Below are 22,152 nucleotides of genomic sequence, written 5' to 3'. Positions count from 1 at the left end.
CTGGATCGGTTTCGGATCTGGAATTTAGAGATGCACAGCCTAACTGGTTAACCGGTTTATACCCAATTATCTAACCCATTAGTAACCGGTTTTTCATTTTGGCCCCAGAACCAGTTACAAAACTGTTCTAGTTTTTTAATTATTTTTTTAAACCGTTTTTTTCCCGTTATTTACCGGTTAACTGGTTCGATTATACCCAAACAGATTATACCGGTTAGGGTTTTTGTGCTTGAAACCCTGGTAGTACCCGACCCGATTAACCGATCTAACCGGTAGTTGACCGTTGACCATTAACTAGAGGTACAAAAAAACTTGTTTGGGTTTAAAACTAGTTTCACCCAAATCGGTTCCCAAACCGGCCCAATCGCCAGTTTCAGGACCGCTTCTCCTAAAGATCTACCAAACCGGTTTGAGGAAAACCGGTTTATAAACCGGACCGAACCGACGTGACCAGGCCGGCCTATCTTGCTTCAAAACCGGTTTGAGTGAAACCGGTTTTGACCAGCCGTTGATCAAATCGGTTCGGTTTGGGTTTAAAACCGGTTTTGTACACCTCTGCCATTACTCGTTTTTCAAATAACCGGTTTTTGCATGTCTAGTGATTCAAAAAATTAATAGAAAAATGGCCCAATAGAAGCTTACCTCAAAGTCCTAACAACAAAAGCCCACAATTGGCCCATTTGATCTGATATAAACAAGCAAAAAAACAGATCATCGCCGTTTCAAAATTAGGGTTTTTTTTTTCTTTCTAGTTTGCAGGTTGGTTAGCACATCTTCTACAGGCAAACATGGGGTAAGTATCGTATCCAATCTATCGTCCTCTATTAACAACTGTTGCTTGAATGTGTATTTAGGGTTTATTTATTTATTTATAGATTGTTATTACTAGAGTTCAACCAATTTGTATAAGTGCTTTATTGGATTCATTTATTTTTGGTTTCATAGTTGAATAAATGAGCAAACTTTATGCCATTTCTTGTATTGTTACTAATTATTGTAAACTTATAATGATCAAATTGAAACCATAAATGCTTCTGCAAATGCTTTTGTTTGCTAGAAGCCATAAATGCCAATTTAAGCTGTAAACATTCATGTAAACGAGCCCGAGCTCGGCTAATTTTGACTTACTAGTGCTTGGCTCCTTTCGAGCTTTCTTTCTGTAACTCGAGCTTTGATCTGGCAGGCTTGTTTGTTAAATTAATTAATTTATATGTATTTTTTTAATTATATTTATATATTTTGAATAAAACTTTAAAAGAGCCAAAGCGTGGCTGTGCAGTGTGAAGTTGGCTTGAGCTTTGGCTTGATAAATAAATGAGCTTTATTTCAGACTCTTGCTTGGCTCGTGCTTAAATAAACTTTTTATTGATTCAGGCTCCTTTGCATCATTAGTCAGGAGCATGGTTCACATCATGCATTCTTAGTTGTGTTTGTTGAATTGAATTCCGTGAATTCAACAATTTTAAAACTGAATAAGCTTATTAGAAATCTTATCGAGTTGGTAGTTATTAGTATAAACTGAATTAGCGGCTAGTTATTAAACTTTAAGGTAGATCTATGAGTTAAAGTTATATCTCACTTAATTTGAAAAATATTTAAAAAAAAATAAAAAAAAGTGTTTTAAAAGTTATCAAACGCTTAAGATTAGTAGTTTAACGGCTGGGTTAAATGCTAAAGCAAACTGATCACGTGTTTTGATTTATGCATAACTGAATTTTCGTTATATTTTAGGAAAACTCATGGAATGGGAGCGGGTCGCAAGCTGAAGTCCCACCGCAGGAGGCAAAGGTGGGCTGACAAGTCATACAAGAAGTCTCATCTCGGTAACGAGTGGAAGAAGCCCTTTGCAGGTTCTTCTCACGCCAAAGGCATTGTCCTTGAGAAGATGTAACCAAACACTCCACATTCCTTACTTCAGTTCCGCTTGTTACATTTAGATTTACGATTTGATAACCATCTGTGCAGTGGTATTGAAGCCAAACAACCCAACTCTGCTATCCGAAAGTGTGCCAGAGTTCAGTTGATCAAGAACGGAAAGAAGATTGCAGCCTTTGTTCCGAATGATGGTTGCTTGAACTACATTGAAGAAAATGTTAGTGCTTTATTATCTAATTAATAACTGTTTGTGCCTGCTCCCTTTTAATTATTTCGCCCCTTCGTATTCATAGTAAATTAATTTAGGGGTGCAAACGCTCGAGCTCGGCTCATGAGCAGCTTTTCAAGCTCGATTAGTCTCGGGCTCGACTCATTTACTATTTATCAATTATTTTTTAATATAAGTATAATTATTTTATATATATTTTTTCTATTATAATTTTATTTATAAAATAATATATATTATTTAGTTACTTTTATTTATTTTTTCATAACTATTATATATATTAATTAATAATTATTAAATATATATTTTTTTAAAAATTATAAATGACTGGCTTGTTTACGCTGCGAGATGGCTCGAGCTCGATAAGTGAAGCTCGTGCTCGGGCTTGTTTATTAAACGAGCTTACTTTTAGGCTCGATTAAGCTCGGCTAGATCGAGCTTTTTAACGAGCCAATCTCGAGTAGCTCACGAGCAGCTCTGCTCGTTTGCACCTCTAATACTATAGTAATAAAATATAATATCTTAAATATAGTAACTTATGTGAGATGTTTGATTTCAAATATATTAAATTAAGTAACTTATATGTAAGTTTAATCATATTTAATCTTAAAATAAAATATAGTTTTATAAATCCTAAATCCTTATTACTAATTATTTTGTATTTCCTTTATTGAACTTGTGTAATACATGGGCTTGTAACCTGGTTGTTTTATGAGACAGGATGAAGTATTGATTGCGGGATTTGGAAGGAAAGGACACGCGGTGGGAGATATTCCCGGAGTTAGGTTTAAGGTTGTGAAGGTATCCGGTGTTTCACTTTTGGCTCTTTTTAAGGAGAAGAAAGAGAAGCCGAGGTCTTAAGTGCTTCTAGTTAGTAATTTTGATACTTCATATGCAACTATTTTAAGTCTTAAATGCTACTTTTTTGAGTTTGTTACAGTTATTTTTCGTAACGTTTTTGCTACATGAAATTTTGCTTTCTTTTGTGAGTGCTAAGCATATGACTTGGTTTTCAAATGTTGTGTTGTGAGTATGAGCTTATGTAGGCCATCTTTTGTATTCAAATTAACACATGAGTTGGATGGTAACTTCATACCTCAATTTTGAAATAGCTTATAATAACACTTTGTGGTTGAACAATATGTTAAGATAAAAGATTGGTGAATTGGCTTTTGTAGAAACAACCTCCCAAACACCACTAATCTAACTAGGCAGCAAAAAAACTGATACAACTATAAAAGGTATTAGGGATGTTGCTTGGATTTTTTTAATCGGATTTTCAGTTTTTTGGGTTGGGTTATTCGGGTTTTTGGTTATAGGAATCCAACCTGTTTACCGACCCAAATAAGACTCTGAGTTTATTCGTGTTGGGTTAATTGATATTCGGGTTTTTAAGTACAAGCTTCAATTCATAATTTGCATTTACAATATGATCTTGCAAATCATATTAACCAAACCGAACCTTTTTAGTCGCTCAAACAACCAAAATCACTTTCCAACACAATGACTTATTATTTAAGTGATAACTAAACTTTTCACAAATATCATGTTTATGACAAAGCAAACTAGAGTTTTCGGTTGATCATGTATGTATATGTATAATTGGCTTTTTTTTTTAATGTAAATTCGGGTTAACACGATTATACTTTTTTTAACTCAATTACCAAACCGAATGTTTCTTTATAGAAAAACATACGATCATTCTGAAGGTACCATATTAGTACATTATTTAAAGACAAAGGACTAATATTGCAAGTTAAATATTAAAATACCGTTATTCTTCCGCCAAACAACCATCTGTGAAATTGGGGCTTTCCACTTCTCAGCTCTAATTCCAAATCAATCGGGTCATTTCTTCATAATTCGGATCAAGAAATGACCCGCCCATTGGAATGATGATCAAATGCCGTTCATCTGGAACCCCGATGATCCTGCAATCGTCGTTTCTTCATCTTTGATGTCGGTGCACCTTTTATAACAGATTCTCAGGTAAATCCTAATATATATATATATATATATATATATATATATATATATATATATATATATATATATATATATATATATTATTGATTTTTATTTGGCAATGCCGTAATGGTTAGGGTTTCGAATTCTTTCCAGCAGAAGCAGTTAATATGGCACGCAGCAATGAACAAACGGAACTAGAGTCGAGAGAAGAAACGATCAACATGCGCAGAAGTTTTTCATGGAATCAAGACTTTTTCACCAGTGATGGTATGCATATTATATTCTTTATTTATATTTCATTTCTATGACTATAACTTTATGTTTTCATTCAGGGTTTCTGGACGCTGATGAGTTGTCAAACATGATCGAAGGAGGCGGCAATGATGACGTAGATCACGAGTTACAAAAGATTGAAGAGATTGAAAACCTGGAGGCTATTTTGTTCCAAGAAATTGAAGCTTCAACTCAAACATCCCAAGCCAAACTGGTAAAGACGAAATCAACTGCACGGGTCAAGACAGAACCGCTAGCTAAATCACCTCTCTCGGGTGGTGGTTCTGGCTGGAAGAAAGTTAAATCTCCTGCAACAAGAAGCACGAGTTTGAAACTTAATACAGCCAAAGGCGATTCACCATCCAAAACAGCGATAACGAAGAATAAAGTGGTGCCAGTTAACACTCGTGTATCGAGAACACCGCCTGCTAGTCCAGGGTCATCGGGATTGTCATCGTCGTCAATGTTTTCAGTTAAGCAACGGCCAAAAAGAAGTAGCAGTGCTCCTCGTAGATCCTCGATGAACAATGAGAAACCGTCACCAACCAATGCAGAAAAAAACAACGAGAAAACAAATATAAATAGAGTGGGCACAGTTAGTACCTGTGTGTCACAAACCCCGCCGACTAGTCCAGGGTCATCATCATCGACGGTTTCAGTCAACCAACGGTCAAAAAGAAGTAGCAGCGCTCCTCGTAGATCCCCAGTGAACAATGAGAAGCCATCAACAACCAATGCAAGAAAAAACAATGAATGGAAAACAGCATTGAATAAATCGAGCCCGGTTGCTAGTCTAGAGTCATCAGGGTCATCATCATCAACAACATTTTCAGTAAACCAGCGGTCAAAAAGAAGTAGCAGTGCTCCTCATAGATCCACGATAAATAATGAGAAACCATCAGCAATCAATGCAAGAAAAAACAATGAGAAAACAACAAATAAAGCGAGCCCAGTTAGTGCCCGTCTGTCACGGACACCGCCTAGTCAAGGGTCCCCAGGATCATCGTCATCAACAACGCTTTCAGTCAATCAACGGTCAAAAAGAAGTAGTAGTGCTCCTCGTAGATCCTCGGTGAACAATGAGAAACCATCAGCAACCGTAAATAAAGAGGGCCCGGTTAGTACCCGTATGTCACGAACCCCGCCTGCTAGTCCAGGTTCATCAGGATCATCGTCATCAACAACATTTTCACAACGGTCCAAAAGAAGTAGTAGTGCTCCTCGTAGATCCTCAGTGAACAATGAGAAGCCGTTAACAACCAATGCAAGAAAAAACGATGAATATAAAATAACAAAGAGTAAAGTGACACCGGCTAATAATAATATTGGTGTATCAAGAACATTGCCTTCTAGTCCAGTATCATCATCTCCAACGGTTTCTAACAATCAACGGTCAAAAAGAAGTAACAGTGTTCCTCGTAGATCCTCAGTGAATGCGAAACCATTAGAAACCAATGCAAGTAGAAGCGACGAATGGAAAATTAATAAACCTGCGGTTGTATTAATCCCAAAAACACAATCAAGCATCAGCTTGAAGATTAAACCACCACCTGTTCTTTCTCATCCTTCACTGTTATCTGAATCATCATCGTCGTTGTCGTCGTCGTCATCAGTATCATCAACTTGTAAGGTCAACCAAAAGTCAACTTTGAAAAACAATCCCATTGGTCAGCCGGCAGCATCGCGTTCAGAAACCAGGAGCCCAAACGGTTCAAAAACGGGAAGGGTGTTATCGCCAAAAATAGTTGCAGCAGCTAATACAGGGTTGAAACCGGTTTCACAGAAAACTACTACTACTTCTAAACCGTCTAGAAAACAATCAAGTGTGAAGGCGAAAGTAAAATCGTGTAGTGGTGTTTCAAGAAGTGCGGAAGATATTATTTTGGTGTCTCCTGAAGTTATGGACATAAAAGGGAAATTAAATGCATTGAAGATGGAAATCAGCATGCAAAAGAAAATGAGTCATGATGAAAGTGCTAAAGGTGATTCAAGTTCTATCATACAAATGAACAACCAAACAAAATCCAAACAGAGAATTTAAGTTGGAATACCAACCCTTGAATTCGAGTTCAAAACAGGTTTGCATGTTTATTATGACTCGAACATGCGTATATTGTCTGTATCATCTGGTATAAAGCTTTCTTCTTTTCTCAACCTTAGAACTCAGAAGAACACAAAAATGTAATCTTCAGTATGGTTATGTTGTTTTTGATATATCTAGGGAAGGTGCTTCAATATTTTTTAGTTGCATATATGAAACGAACTTGACTGCTAAGGGGTGTTAGAGAAAGAGCACCTATTAAGCCGGTCCGACCCGACAACCAAAAGCAGCCCGATGTTATGAATTCCAAAATTGACAAAGATAATTACTACAACACTAATCAAACTCTCATTAAGTGCCATTTTGTTTTGTTTGTGACTAGTGAATACAACGGTTGAGTGGGAGACTGGTCAACAGCTGAACCAAACTCTTTACACACGCCCCCAGCCTATGATCAACATAGAGTTAGTAGCAGCGGCGGTGACAGTGGTAGAGTTGGACGGTTGCAGCAGCGTCAGAAACTTATAACATCAAAAACTTACTAGGTTCAAGTATATAGAAAGTAATGACCAAAGGGTATCCTTGAATGTAACAGAAAGAATAAATTAAAAATTATCAAAATATATATCTTTCAAATGCATTATAAATAGCAAGAGCAATCCTTACATTAGTGATTCAAGCATATTTCACATGTATAAATAAACACAAAGGATTTATCTTAATATTCGAAACTTAAAGCCTATTTTCGAGTGAACATTGTATACATACCAGACAAGAATACACACAACCTTGCAACTAAAATAATAATAATTAATTTAATAATAATCAAGCGCCTGTTACCCGAACCAGCAAGGAAACGCTACTCTGTGCGTTGCATGGGGACCATCATATGTTGAGGTTGAGCCTGAAATGATTGAGAAACTAATCAAATTACTATTCTACAAACAACTAACAGGTCAACAAAGAAATCATTAGTCACTTAATATATAAAGCCTAGACAAACATTTAATAAACAATGTTGTAACCACAAAACCGTCTCTTTCTTTTTCTCACACTACATCCTGTAAGTATCGCGTGCAAGTGTGTATGTGGTTCATATAAAACTGATTTTGTATTGAACACGCCCTTATAAACTGTGTCAAGTTAAACATTGTACTTTTTGAGATGGATTGATGTATCTTAACATGTTTAAAACACGACACAAAATGATAGAGGTGGTCATATACTCATATCTAACATGTGTCAAGTTAAGCAACACTTTTCCAACATGTACCCAAAACATGACAAGTAAATAATCATGTTTTTTGGTTGTCATATCTAACATGTCTAAATAAGCGGGTTGTGTTCGAGTTGACATGTTTAATCCCATTAATTAAACAAGTCGACCCGCTAACCTGTTTATGACCCGTATAACCCACTTTTACAAACCACCAAGCCGATTAGCACGCTCACAACTTGTTTACTACCCATTTAAATATTTGGGTTAAAAGTCATCTATCTTTTGTAAATGTAGCAGATTCCAACTCCTTTTTTTTTATTCAAACCCCTTTTTCTTTAGCCTCCGCCATTGAACTTTAAGGTTACCGATACAAAGACCTCTCACAGTTAATGCCTATCTTTTGTTGGCAAAATGTTGCTTACGAGTTACAATTGTTCCATAAACTTAATAAAAAAAATTCATGCATGGTTACTTAATTAGGAATGGAATTTCTTTTTGATAAGTTTATGGAAACTCGTAAGCAACACTTTGCCAACAAAAGATAAGCATGATAAACATTAATTGCGAGAAGTGTTTGTATTGATAACCTTTAAACTCAATGGTGGAGGTTATAAAGACAAAGGAGTTCGAATAAGTGTGTGCAAGCTAAGGTTAATGTTTTCGGCATGAATAACAATATGGATCGTGTTTAAATAGATGATTCGACCCGCCAACCCAAAACCCATCAACCCAACACGATTGACACTGCTACCAAATAATAATGGGGATCATTTCACCATAGTAATAAATACATAAAGATAACTCCAGTTAAAAATCTACCTGTGAGTTTGCATAGTTCAGACACTGTGGATACTGATTTTGATGTCCAAACTGTCATAACAAAAAGAATATATAGTATTAGGCAACTATCATAATCAATTTTTACTGTTAGTTTTTTATAAGAAGTTTAATACCAGCCGCAACATAATCTAACATTTTGTTTAACCTAATTTGAGAATAAGTATACTCAAAAGCCCCTCCTTTCTAAAAAAATAAAATCTTTTTAGCCATCATTAACTACTCATATACTCACAAATCTGCCAAACATTTGATTATATGATTATGCCAAGCACCCCTACAATCAAATCAACAAATAACTAATCACCTGCCCATCTTTCTTGGAGGACCCTTCTTGGCCCTTTCCAGATCCTTTAGTGTCACCCTTTTATATAAATCAATTACAGGCAAAATAAACATTCAGTTAATAATTAATTACTATGGTTAAGATGTATAACAGAGCTTAACTGACCTCCATCTGCACGAGCAGTTTGATCACACGCATAAAGATATACAAACATTAATCCATTAGTAACTACTTATACAAAAAGCAATTAATCATTTATATAACTATATGCCTTCAGATTTCAAAAGGTTACCTCTCTGTATCTATTTAAGTATGACTTTAGAGGCTCGATATAATCTTCAAACCCTAAAGTAGCCATTGCCCATAGAAGATCATCACCATTAACGGTCTTCCTCTTTTCCCTTTGACACTTATCACTTGCCCTACAACCAAATTCACCAGATTAGGCCTGTAAACAAACCGAACACTTGTTCATGCTCATTCATTTAACTTTAAACAAACGAACAAATTTTCATGATCATGTCGGTTCGTTAAGAAACGAGCGTGTTCGTTTACGTTTGCCGGTTAAATCATTAATATTCTAAACGAATGGCTCACCATAAATGAACAAAAATAAACTTGAATCTTGGTTTTAAAAAGCAAGAAACGCACAAAAGCGATGGGGTCGAAAACCGAAGCCCAAAGCGCACCAATTTTCATACTCGAGGTGCAAGGTTTTTATATATCTCGTAGGTTTTTAGCATCCCCTACCCAACATTTAGCTATAAATAAGCTTCATATAGAATTTAGTATATAAAATTACCTACATGTACGATCTAAAAAGCTAGCGGTACAACATTCTGAAGCATAAAAATGACCCGTGTACAAAAGGCGTGTGCCTCAGAGCATTTTTTCCCTATAAATCACACCTCACCTACACCTTTTGGACTTTGGTTGCCTTGTGTAGGCAAAAGCGACAAGGCCATTGCGTTGTGTCGCTTCGTGCTTCGAAGAGCATAAAGCACGCTTATTAAAACCAAGATTTGAATGAACAGATATAAACGAACATAAATAAACACACGAGACATTTGTTCACCTTCGTCTCCATTCCTTTTAATTAAATAAACAAAACACTGAGTTCGTGTTCGTTCATTTAATAAACGAACGAACAAATTAATCAATAACAACACTGGTAACGAAGCTGATAAACTCATATGATACTCACTCGCTGGTAACGAAGCTGATAAACTCAGAAACACACTCCTGAACAGTCTCCTTGGCATCCTTAGCAATCTTACCATTAGCAGGCAATCCTTTCTTCATAATCCGACTAATATTCGCAATAGGCAGAAACCGATCCTGCTCCCGAACATTCGACGACCTAGGGCTCAGATCGCCGCCACTCTCATGGCTTCCACCGCCAGGAATCGCCGGAGCATCCGCCATAACAATTTCAAAACCCTAGGCTACAAATTCAATCGATCGTTCATCTCAATTAACAAACACAATAATAATAATAATAATAATAATAATAATAATAATAATAATAATAATAATAATAATAATAATAATATGTTAAATTGAGGACTTAGTTAGTTTGGATTAATTGAGGACTTACTTAGTTATGGATTTGAGAGGGAAAATTGTAACGGTTTGTGATGAAAATAAAATAAATAAAATTGGTGGCGGGAAGCGTGATCGGACGCTGGAGATGCGAAGGTCTAATGTGTGTTATCAACACCGTTGGTTTGGTATACGAAGCACGGCAGATATTGGCAACAATTGTACCGTACCTAAACTCATGCCATGTTAAGGGGGTGTTTGTTTTTTCTTCAAACATCTTCAAGGGAGCTAATGTCTGCAGGCGCGCAGACATTACCCTTGAAGACTGTTTGTTTTTTTTCTTAAAACAGATCTGAAGTTATCTTCTTTCATCTTAAAAGAAAAGCAAGGAAATCTTGCTTAAAACATCTTCACAAAAAAACCCTACTCTTCTCCCTTTGCAGCCACCCTCTCATCCACTGCTCCTACCACCGTCCGCCAACACCACCACCCACCGTACGCCGCCACCACCACCCCCGTACCCCGCCGCCACCGTCCACCACCATCCACCGCCACCACCACCGTCCACCACCCACCATCCATCACCACCACCGTCCACCACCCACCATCCATCACCACCACCGTCCGCCACCACCACCACCATCCATCACCGCCACCACCACCATCCATCACCCACCACCACCACCATCCATCACCGCCACCACCACCACCATCCATCACCGCCACCACCACCGTCCACCACCCACCATCCATCACCACCACCGTCCACCACCCACCATCCATCACCACCACCGTCCGCCACCACCACCACCATCCATCACCACCACCGTCCACCACCCACCATCCATCACCACCACCATCCATCACCACCACCACCATCCATCACCGCCACCACCACCATCCATCACCCACCACCACCACCATCCATCACCACCACCGTCCACCACCAACCAAAACCATCCATCACCACCACCCATTGTCCACCACCACCATCCACCGCCACTACCCACCGTCCGCCGCCACTACCACCATCCACCACCACCACCTTCCACCACCCACCAAAACCAAATCGGCATGGCAAGCAAAGACTAAAAACTAGATGTAACTTGAATAAATGACTTCTATCTTGTGAGATAAGTTTGACAGTTATGCAGACAGTATCAGCTTATAAAAACAAACAGTCTTATATTTTCAGCTTGCAGATCTTCAGACCACATCTTCAGTTGCAGACATGAAAACAGATGAAATCAGCTTGCAGACAGTTTATGTCTGCAAAAACAAACAGCACCTTACACTTGCATCCCTTATATTATCTAAACTTTTCATATCATGCTACCAAACCCGGAATAGGTACGGGGACGGAACGGGTATATAGGGGTGTGATTGGTTTTAAAAGTTTTTGCGGGTATGGGAGAGGTATGGTATTATATGATTCACGACATGATGCCTAAATGTAGGGGTGCAAGCGAGCTCGACTATGCTTGAACTCGGTTCGTGAGTAGTTTTTAAAGTTTGAGCTCTACTCGTTTACTATTTCTTAATTAATTTTCGTATATTAATAATTCTTTTCATATATTTTTTCAATTATAATTTTTAATATATATCATAATATATATTATTTAGTTATTTTTTCATATCATTAGATATATTAATTAACTATAAATGATATAAAATAACATGCTCGTTTAGGCTCACGAGTCAATCTCGAGTAGCTCGCGGGCAGCTCAACTTGTTTGTGCCCCTACCTGAAATCTGCATGTCCATAAGTGTTTCCTTTTTAATTTTATTGTGTTCCATGTAATAGAATAGTCTATTAATTTCACTACTTTTTAGTTTTTATTATTTTATTTAGTCAATAACAAAAACGTTACAAAAAATAACATATTAAGAAATTAATAGGGTTGAGAATCGCAATGGGTAATTTTTACCAAACCAACGGGTATAGATGATCCTCAACGAGTATTAGAGCGGATATGGGATACATGTTTACAATTAAATTTGAAATTCAGATTACCAATACATATTTTATTGTTATCGTTAGTGACTGTTCATCACATATATCTTTTCTTAATATCCTATGAAAATGATGGACATAATAAGTTTTATCTTTATCAATAAACTAAACTAATTGCACATCAAAAACTATGTGCATTCACATGCATTACGTATTCCTGTACATTTGCTAAGTGGTAGTGATTAGCATGCCTTGGCTTTTTATGAGTTATTTACAACATGTTAAGAATATAATAAGTCTGGATTTTAGTTGATAATTACACTTTACTTTTCCTTTAATAACTTCTTTGTTATACTTGTTAAACTATCAACAAAGATGATTAAATAGTTGACCAACCAACTATCATCGGCTAAGCGTTACCTTTTATTAAAAAAAAATTCTACTAAAAAAAGTAGGTTTTAAGATTAAACTAATATCGGTCCTAACAGATGCATTGTCAAATCCAAATCAAGTTGGGCATCCCCCGTCTCGTGCACGTTCTCCTTATCTATCCCATCTTCCTCCCTCCATCATTCATGTTTTCACACACACTCTTTATTCCTTTGGCTTATGTAATCTGAAATAATATTCAAATTATAATCATGATTCCCAACTTATATACCAAATAATATACTTATAACAAAGCATGCATGGTGTTATTTTTCAAATTATGCCTAATATGATTTTGGGATTAACAAAATTTGTTTGTACTAGTATTCGAATCTTACTTCCACTGGTTTTCTATCATAACTTTTTTAAAAGCCACATGTCGAACACAAGATGGTTATGATTTAAAATATTTGTTTGCATAAGAAAATATAATCTCATGATTTTCTAAAATTCAAAAATCTTTATTTTAAATTTTATTTATTTAGAACAGCTAACTCGTATATCTTTAAACTTACTTTCCATCTATAGCAATGTCTATATCTTAATACCGATAGACTACAAGCGTTTTTTTCATTAGAATGTTAGATATCAAGATGGAAATCATGTTTAGGCCGGGGTCGCTTTCCTAACTGATGATAAGAAAATGATGGCATTAAATAGTTCCAAAGAACTTGAAATTAATAATTTTAGACACATGAACTAATTATGTTGGGCAAGTGTCAAGAATGTCCACCACCAAAATGTTGGGTGATAACTAATTTCTTAATCACATGAAAAGGTCGGAATTATGTTTCAAAAATATCTTAATACACTAATTCGAACATAAAACGATGATTTGCGTATTATGTGTTAAATTAAGAAAAAAAATAAAACCATAATTAATTATATTGGTCTTAGAAAAAAGATAATGATAAAAAAAAGTTAATGTTAAAAGCTAAAATTTCAATTCAAGTTGAAGACCTTTATAAATACTAAATAGATTGTAAACGAACAAACTTAATCAAACACGAAGATTTAAGCAAACATGTTTACCGTTCATATTTGTTAGGTAAGAAATGAGCATGTTCATGTTTATTTATGTTTTAAATAGACTGAAATAAACAAGTATATACGAACATAAATGAACGCACATGATAAAGAAAATGAGCATGCGCATATTCGTTTTTATTTGTTAATTGATTACCTAAGGCTTTGTTCTGAAGTTGGATTAGGGTGACGGGCTTATGCAAGATGCGCCAGTTAATATTAAACATAAACAAACCAAATAAACAAACATAAATAAATGTTCATGAACAGAATACATGCATATTCGTTTAACTTTTTAGTTGCCATTTGCCAATGCTTTTTTATATTGAATTTGTGTGATGGGCCGGTGTATGATGGGCCGGTGTATATTGCTAAATAATAAATAACTTCAAAAATATGTAAAGGAACATAAATGAGCAAATATAAATGAATGTGAACAAACATAAATGAATGTTTACCAGCATGAACGAACGAACGAACTAGAGAAGTGCCCGTGTTCGTCTATTAAATGCGTTGGTCGGTTATCCAAAGCGTTGTTCTAAAATCGGATTTGGTTGATGTGCTAATGCATGATGGGCCAGCTAAAATTGCTAAGATAATATGACAGTAATGGAATGTCATCCCCAAGTTTTATTTGTAAAGTCTCTATTTCTTGGTAATCAAAGCCCAAAGATCTATGAATTAACGCATGCTTAACAAGCCAAGCAAACAAATTACCCTATAAAATATGTAAACGAATGTAAATTAAAAAACATAAACAAATGTAAACAAATGATTGAACAAACATAAACGAATGTTCATGAACTTAAATAAATGTATGGGTCATGTGAGAATTAAAGGAATGCAATTTTTTTTTCATATTCGTTTGCTTATTAACTAACCGCCAAATGATTCACTAAACGTTCACTTTGTTTAGAGACTTTTTTTTTATTGATAAATGTAATTATTTTTGTTGCTTTAGATTATGACAATCTATCATACCACGCCACACCCGCTATGCAGCTATATCAGATAACTTATAGTTGGCAATTATAGCCCATATATACTAAAAGAATTCCATATAAATATAGAGTTTTTGCATCAAACTCTACTGCATATATACTATAACAAAATTTACTATGAAAAAAATATGTTAAACAATAAAGTATATATTAGTGATAAAAAGCTATGTTGTACAACTTCACTCTTAATAAAATATAGATAAAATTTTAAGAAAACCATTTATGTAGGAGACATAATAAATATTATATGTTACAAACAAGTACATTCATTCTTCAATCTTTAATCTAAGCAACGCCACGCCTAGGATTGTCCCAAAGTCTCAAACACATTAACATAGGACAAACTGTACTATTTTTAACCACATGCCAATCAAAAATATTGTATGTATGCATGCATGTAACCACATGCCAATCAAAAATAACAGTGTGATTAATATTTTACAAAATACATATGATTAGGGTTGCAAACGAACTGAGCGAAGCCGTGTTCGTTTGTTAAGGGATTGAACTTGTTCACGAACGCAAACGAAAAAAGAAAAAAAAATCTTAATCCAAAACATCAAGCATAATCACCTTAATTAAATATAAAGTTTAGCACTAGAGATAAAAATAATAATAAACATAATCATCCCCAATCGCGGTTTTATTTTGATAAGTCAATTATGAAGCACAAGTTAGCTTTGTTGTTAGTTAAAGCAAGACTTTATAAGACAAACCATTAACGAAACGAACTGAACATAATTAATTATAAGATTTAAATGCTAGATTGGCTATTACAAATAAAATATTATATAACTATAAAACAAACCTTTAACTAATGAACGTATTTATGGTTTCGATTAGTCGGTTTCAAAATATCGAAGCTGTAGTTCGATATAAAACCGCATTGATGAACACTGAGATTAAGGTCCAGCGCACTTAAATATTTCAGCTCAAAATTAAGATCCAATTTAACTTTTCAAACCTGTATATATGTTTACATAGATATTGAAAATGGAAAACGCGAAAATAATATTTATGGAATGAGAATTAATACAGTTGTTACTGAAAGAGCAACAAAAGAGAAATAGATGCAGAAGAGCAGTGCCACAAGATAGATGGGACATTTTTTTATATTAGATATAACTGGCCTTCTTGGATCTGGGATGATGTTTAAGGATCGATATCTTTACCGTTTGTGGTATTTTTGAATGAGTCAAGTCTAGAGCGTCAAAATCAAGTAGAACTCCAGGATGGTTCTTGGCTTTGACTTGTCTTCACAGGTCACCATATATTGTGGACTCGGTCTATACTAAGTTATCGGCTAGTAGCTGAAGAAAAATGTGTGGATTATGACTTTTAACGGCTAGGATTGAAGACCAAGTAAAACTCTGGGATTTTCAGGATATTGTTATTTATCTTTTCTATTTAATGAGGCAGCATGATTGATTAGAAAAATTACAACACACACCTGCAACACTCTACGTACAAATGTGATAACGCATGTATATGCATGTAACATTTAACTGCATAATTTCTTATTTTTTTGTGTTAGATGTAATAACATGTATTACTATTAGTACACTTTTACGAGCCTGACGCAACGTGCGTGTCCTCAAAACTAGTTATATTTATGTGTTACATGATTGATTATCTCTCATACGTCATGTTTTTAGAAATCTCGTACATTTAGTCTATAATATAAAATTATTTTGTTGGAGTCTCGATGGACGAGGCCGAGGAGGAAGGTCTGATTAGGACTCTAATGCAAAACATAGATGTCTTAATGATCCACATAGATATAAGCAAAAAAACAAATGTGCTCAAACTAATAGTTTATGTGTACAATTTCAAGATACAAAAAATGTCTAATAAAAGCTAGCAATAGAAGACGCTCATCATTATTCAAGTTCAAATCAATGGTGCATAAACCAGAAATTGCTCTCCAACCGTATTTTCGATCAGTATTAATTATTAACTACTTTCCCTCTTTTACTTGCAGTAACACCACTCTTACAACACACAATGCACCTAACCGATAAACGTTAAAAGATAAATTGACAACAAGAAGATCTTCAAGAAATTCACTCTATTTGTCTGAATATTTGACTATTTTCACACACCAATCACGCTTGCAAACGGTTATCATATGTAGTTCTGATCAATCAAAGACACAAACATTTTAGATAAAACTTGTATGTTGTATGGGATGAAATTAATATTTGCAAAAGAATGTAGATATAATGTTGATAATGTAGAGACTAGAGACAACTAACTGCAGTATAGATCAAAGGAAAAGACATACTGCTTAGTAATTACGACGATGCACCTACGGTTCAACACAATAATCTCATTGCTCTGATTGTTCATAAACATTGTCTCCAGACACTCCTATGGTTTTGGAACTGATGTCATATGATGATAGGACCTTTCTCTGCACCCATCAACATTATCTAGTGGTCAAATTACTAATATAGAAGTCATGGATGGTAGTCTGTAACTTGTAATCTTGAAGACCAAAAATTACTGATTCTCTAACTAATAAATATGCCAAGCTATACGCATACTGCTGACTTACTATCCACACACCACTGACATGTTAATAGGGCCCGTATAGCATTATACTGAATACTGATTGACGTGAAAGGTGCGTGTTGAGTCAGAAGTTATACGGCCTGTATAATGTGACATATATACATGTTGGTGTGTGGATTTAGGGTGGTGTGCCTATAACATAACCCTTGAAACAAATTATCAAACTTGAATCTGTTACTTCGAATTATTAAAAACGGATATATGCTCGTGAAAAACACGTACTTACCATTGGCTCAAAGTCTGGGCTTGTCAAGTTAACTGTGAGATTTCTCATTAACAATAAGACCTGCAAGTTCGAATGACATAAGTTTAAGATTTTATTGGCATTAAAAAATCCAAACGTACGTGTTAATGAAATAAACGATAATATGATTAAAATCTTACTGTTTCAAAGTTTATAGGATCCATCTCCTTTAGTTTCTGCACATGTCCTTTAGTATGCGGATCAAAAACACTTCCAATAAAGCTATAAACTTCAGAGAAATCTGGTATACCTGAATAAAGGTATATATACAATCACAACATTAATGATGATGCTGATCACACACACACATATATATAATCATGTATGTATTTTTTTTTTAAATAGAACTTTCAAAATGTAAAAGGATCCAATTACAATAAAGAGGCAGGTAAGCGGGCAACAAGCTGCGCTGCTGCCCCCTTTGGAATAGCAAAACCAATCCTACTGAAAACAAAGCTATCGTTCTTCAGCGTCGTTGTATGTACTGAATCAAAAAAATTACCATGAAGGACAGGACCTTGTTCCCCTTGTATAGATAATTCAGAACTTGGCATTTCCCTACTTGACATCCCAATGCCACTATTACTGACATTAGGATTAATATTCACCATCCCCTTTGATCCGGTATCGGCTGAAAAATGACATTTGATATTACATGTCAGCATAACTTTGCTATATTAACCGGATAAGTAATTAAGCGCGCGCATAAAGACATTAGAAACGATAGGTTACAAACATGCATGCATGCCTTCAATTCCATGGAGATCATATTCATCTTGTGATGACATAGTTCCATCAGATGGAGTGTATCCAGGTGCAAGGGCACTCATTGAGGAAGGATAACACATTGATGCTTGAAGTGGCAATAAAACTGGCACAAAATCAAATCACATGTTTTAAACATTAGAAACACAGACACAAACATATAAAAGTTATGCAAATTGGATTTAATAATCCAGACTATGTCTAGTAGAAGTCAGGAATATCAGTATGGATTATTATCGGCCAAGAGGTCATAGTTTAAAAATTACCAAAATTCAATTTGCCTAAAATGTAACTACAAGTTTAACATATACAAACCATTTTTGGGTGCCTTTTGTGGATAAGGGTGTGTGGCTTTGCGTTTAGGACGAGGCGGAGGGACGTGCGCTAATGACCCATTCTTTTGGACCTTTAGAAAGTACTTCTGGGCATGACTGCGTATCTGCAAATAGATCGAATTGTGCGCTCAAATTGAACAGTGGACATTAAGAACATACATTATATGTAAATTTTCACCTGAATTACTGTCTTGGAACCAACAAAGTCTTCGATTTTCTTCCAGTCACGATCAAACCTATGCATAAACAAAAAGACTAAAAGAGGATACAAACTGCTAATTAAACAGTAAGTAAATGCTTAAAGATTTGGCTTTTAAGTTGCAAAAACATGATGACCACTTTAGTATTTTTCAACCTTCATGTCTTAATGATGGTTATAGAAAACAAACTGTAATCAATTCACATATTTCAATTCTTGCCACATGGCACAAACTTATAATTAGGGAAAGTCACTAAAATGACCATTTTAACCGACGGGTTTGACAAAATGTAGTCTTGACTTCCATTTTTCTTAACGAACTTATTTCAACCCTGGCATAACAAATTTCCCTTTTGCGCAGTAGCTTCTCCTATGCCAAATTCTTCACCGCTTTTCTTAAATTGGAATAGGAGATCCACTACGCCAGGGCCCCACCAACCACAAGGTTGCAAACTGAATTTGTTGCTCCCCCAACGCATTATGTGCCACGTGTAAGCTACTGGTTGGTTATTTGAAACAACTTCTTAATTCATAAAAAATAATAATAAGTCAAATATTATTTTTGTTAAAAAAAATATATGCCTATTTTGTCAAGCTTATCGGTCTGTAGCTCCTAGTATCCTATACTATAAAACCACAATCGTATATGAACGAAAAACATACACTATTGAACATGAAGGAAAACTCTTTTAGATCGGGTGTTATGGCTAACTGGGGGGGGGGGGGGGTCCTGCTTACGTAGTTAGCAATTTCCTGCCTACGTGACGTTGGCATGACTCTTTAACCAGTGTCTACTAGTTACCACACAACGCATAGCCTTAATACTTCCAAATAAAATGTTGTTTAGACGAGTTAAACACGAACTATTTATATACATAAATATAAAAAACTCAAGTCAAATTAATAATTACTAACAATTGAAGAGCTTCAAGAAACTTATCGTGTTCTTCTTCAGTCCAGCTTTCTCTGGACTTTGTGATCGTATACGGCTTCCGTACCTTCTTCCCAAAACTATCCGCAGCCGCCATTGACGACGACGAATGTGCATGATTCTTATTAGAGTTATTCATGGCGGGTGTTCTTGTGAATGCATTGAAGAAATCTAGAAGTTGATGGTGGACTTGCAATATGTGTTAACTAATTTTGCTGGATTCTGGTCAGTGTGTGTGTGCGTGTGTTTTGTGGCTCAGGTGAACTGAGCCTGACTTTGATTGATTATAATTAGTCGTCCCACTTGTTGCAAACTTTAATGTTTGTGTTTGCTATTTTATGCATTTAGGACCTTATACTTTTCTGGTTTTCATATAACTTGAATATATCTCAAACATGTTTTGGTTTCTGTCGGCTCATTTATGGGCATGGTCAATTTAGACACCTCAAATATGCCCACGGACATGTTGGTTGATAAGTAAGTTAAAGGTTACATATTTGATCCTTGGATTTATTTAAGGTTACAGGATTTTTCTATGAATTTAAAATGCGTGCATTATCAACAGCACACTGAAATTTTGGTAAACTATTTTTATATGAGAAGTAACATGTGATACACTTGAATGATGTGAGTCCTCTACCTCCTATTTGAGTTTGAAAGAGTGATAGAGTTGGGGGCTTAAGGTATAAGGTTTGGCCCTACATATTAATCAATGTTTGCTTTATCCACAAGAAACTCGTAACTTTGTTTTTGATTGTCTAAGTGAAACTTTCTCAGGGTTCATGCTTAACTTTGGAGTTCTGCTCTCATTAATTCGTATTTCACTTAGTCCGCACAAAAAAATGTTGGGAGTGTTTAAGATGAGACATTGCTTATAACTTGATATATCTCTTTTGTAAATGAGACAATGTAAGATTTGTCTAATGTGCTACACAAGGAAGTCTATTAAACATCATTACCTAAGATAATTTCGGTGACTTGGTTATTACAATCCCTATCAATTTGATTACGTTATGTGGCCGGTTTGCCAATTTTGGCATTAGGTGTTACACATCGTTTCTAAATTCATACTTCCAAATATTTTAGTTAGTAGCTTTTGTAATGTTAAATATTTCTTTCTTTGTACCTTTATAACTACTAGCATGTTAATTGCGACCAAAGCTAACCAGAAATACAAATAGCCATTTCATCATTTACTAAACCATGCTTCGTATACCTTATTTAATTTTGGATTTGCAACTGAATACCCATTTTAGGGTTATAAATCAAAACTATTGTCTAGCATAATCTTGATAGTTGGATGGCTTAATTTCACACACGTGAGTTGGATCTCAGCCTACCATCGTATGTAAGTGGTAATCCGCATTCATTTCAAGCCTAAGAAATATTATTGACTAGATATTTCTAAGACATGTTTATTTTTCATGAGTTGTATTTTATGGTGGCTGTGCGGATGGGGTGCCAGAAAACGAACCATCATTTATTAAGAGACAAAAATCGACAAAAATCAAACATCAAAACTTTGAACCATTGATTTTAGCCTTGTTCAATACCAACCATATATATTGGATTTGGACAACTATCTATGCTATATATAAAGAGAATTACAAGGAACTCTTAAATTTTAAGAGATACCATCAACAATCCAAAAGATACAACACACAATGCATCAAATTATAAGATTCTAGGGACACTTTTGTCTTTAGCCATATGAATACGGTTAACTTTAATTTTGTTAATAATAAGTTACAACTTTAGTCCTCTAACTTTAATAAGATTTTGTTAACTTATATAATAGTTACATCTTTACCCCTTATTCTAAACAAATTACCCTGCGATTTTTAAACGGCCATAACTTTTTCATACGCTAATATTCTTTTAAAAAAATTACACCATAAAAACGAGCATTTTATACTCTTTAATTTGAGTATGGTATTGCTGTAGTTTATTAATTAAAAAAAACTAACTTGCTACATGATTACCTATTAGTACCGGCAAAAGGCCTAACAGGTTAGGCTCATGGGTCATAACGAATTAAGGTCAGAACGGATCGATACAAAAAAATGTTTAATTTGGTTCGGTTCTCGATGGGTTCAGGTCAAAAGAGGCCAGGTCAAAACGAGCTTTGGGTTAAAACGATATTGGGTCGGAACGGTTTTCGCGTCAGAACGGGCTGGGTTAAAAAATGGTTTACTCGAAACTACTGTACAATTCATCTCTGCTTCTTAATTTTCGTCACCGGTTACTCGCGTTCAGGCATTAGTTACACGGATGACATTGTTTATGCGTACTAAATTGCTCGCGTTTAGGCCTTGTGTGACATGCTTACCGACACCGGTTACACGTCTGATGCCATGTTAAGCACATACTATCGTTGGGATATGCACGTACTGTTATGAGGAACGTACAGACATCGGTAACTTTCGT

General features: G+C 35.3%; 3 protein-coding genes across 3 annotated transcripts; 1 reads left to right on the top strand and 2 right to left on the bottom strand.

Moving 5' to 3' along the window:
- Nucleotides 1-758: 758 nt before the first annotated feature.
- Nucleotides 759-3,139, top strand: LOC143631503 (small ribosomal subunit protein uS12). The gene is made up of 4 exons (XM_077100279.1): nucleotides 759-793; nucleotides 1,732-1,887; nucleotides 1,966-2,092; nucleotides 2,822-3,139. The coding sequence occupies exons 1-4, from the start codon at nucleotides 789-791 to the stop codon at nucleotides 2,960-2,962; spliced, it is 429 nt and encodes a 142-aa protein (XP_076956394.1). The 5' UTR covers nucleotides 759-788; the 3' UTR covers nucleotides 2,963-3,139.
- Nucleotides 3,140-7,029: 3,890 nt separating this feature from the next.
- LOC143631414 (nuclear transcription factor Y subunit B-8-like) lies at nucleotides 7,030-10,164 on the bottom strand. The gene is made up of 6 exons (XM_077100217.1): nucleotides 9,930-10,164; nucleotides 9,018-9,147; nucleotides 8,891-8,896; nucleotides 8,747-8,803; nucleotides 8,422-8,472; nucleotides 7,030-7,287 (listed from the first exon to the last, which is right to left on the bottom strand). Exons 1-6 carry the CDS (start codon nucleotides 10,148-10,150, stop codon nucleotides 7,243-7,245), a joined length of 510 nt encoding a protein of 169 aa, XP_076956332.1. The 5' UTR covers nucleotides 10,151-10,164; the 3' UTR covers nucleotides 7,030-7,242.
- Nucleotides 10,165-16,780: 6,616 nt separating this feature from the next.
- LOC143631315 (protein REVEILLE 8-like) lies at nucleotides 16,781-19,894 on the bottom strand. Its single transcript, XM_077100141.1, has 9 exons — nucleotides 19,710-19,894; nucleotides 18,774-18,831; nucleotides 18,576-18,699; nucleotides 18,232-18,366; nucleotides 17,998-18,126; nucleotides 17,636-17,745; nucleotides 17,478-17,537; nucleotides 16,962-17,090; nucleotides 16,781-16,813 (listed from the first exon to the last, which is right to left on the bottom strand). Exons 1-8 carry the CDS (start codon nucleotides 19,862-19,864, stop codon nucleotides 17,007-17,009), a joined length of 855 nt encoding a protein of 284 aa, XP_076956256.1. The 5' UTR covers nucleotides 19,865-19,894; the 3' UTR covers nucleotides 16,781-16,813; nucleotides 16,962-17,006.
- Nucleotides 19,895-22,152: the final 2,258 nt, after the last annotated feature.

Source organism: Bidens hawaiensis, unplaced genomic scaffold, assembly GCF_021521415.1.
Source record: "Bidens hawaiensis isolate Kalapana, Puna unplaced genomic scaffold, B.hawaiensis_p1.1 tig00000055_1, whole genome shotgun sequence".
Classification (NCBI taxonomy): Eukaryota; Viridiplantae; Streptophyta; class Magnoliopsida; order Asterales; family Asteraceae; genus Bidens; species Bidens hawaiensis.
This window is presented reverse-complemented; position numbering and strand designations above follow the sequence as displayed.

Excerpts from the sequence above, each read along its gene's own strand:
- LOC143631414 (XM_077100217.1), bottom strand. The coding sequence starts at position 10,150 with ATGGCGGATGCTCCGGCGATTCCTGGCGGTGGAAGCCATGAGAGTGGC. Across the intron at positions 9,148-9,929 it reads ATCAGCTTCGTTACCAGCGA|GGCAAGTGATAAGTGTCAAA; the intron begins GTGAGTATCATA and ends ATTTGGTTGTAG. Across the intron at positions 8,473-8,746 it reads CCTCCAAGAAAGATGGGCAG|TTTGGACATCAAAATCAGTA; the intron begins GTGATTAGTTAT and ends TTGTTATGACAG.
- LOC143631503 (XM_077100279.1), top strand. Across the intron at positions 1,888-1,965 it reads GGCATTGTCCTTGAGAAGAT|TGGTATTGAAGCCAAACAAC; the intron begins GTAACCAAACAC and ends CCATCTGTGCAG. Across the intron at positions 2,093-2,821 it reads TGAACTACATTGAAGAAAAT|GATGAAGTATTGATTGCGGG; the intron begins GTTAGTGCTTTA and ends TTTATGAGACAG.
- LOC143631315 (XM_077100141.1), bottom strand. The coding sequence starts at position 19,864 with ATGAATAACTCTAATAAGAATCATGCACATTCGTCGTCGTCAATGGCG. Across the intron at positions 18,700-18,773 it reads GTTCCAAGACAGTAATTCAG|ATACGCAGTCATGCCCAGAA; the intron begins GTGAAAATTTAC and ends ATCTATTTGCAG. Across the intron at positions 18,367-18,575 it reads ACAAAAGGCACCCAAAAATG|TTTTATTGCCACTTCAAGCA; the intron begins GTTTGTATATGT and ends ATTTTGTGCCAG.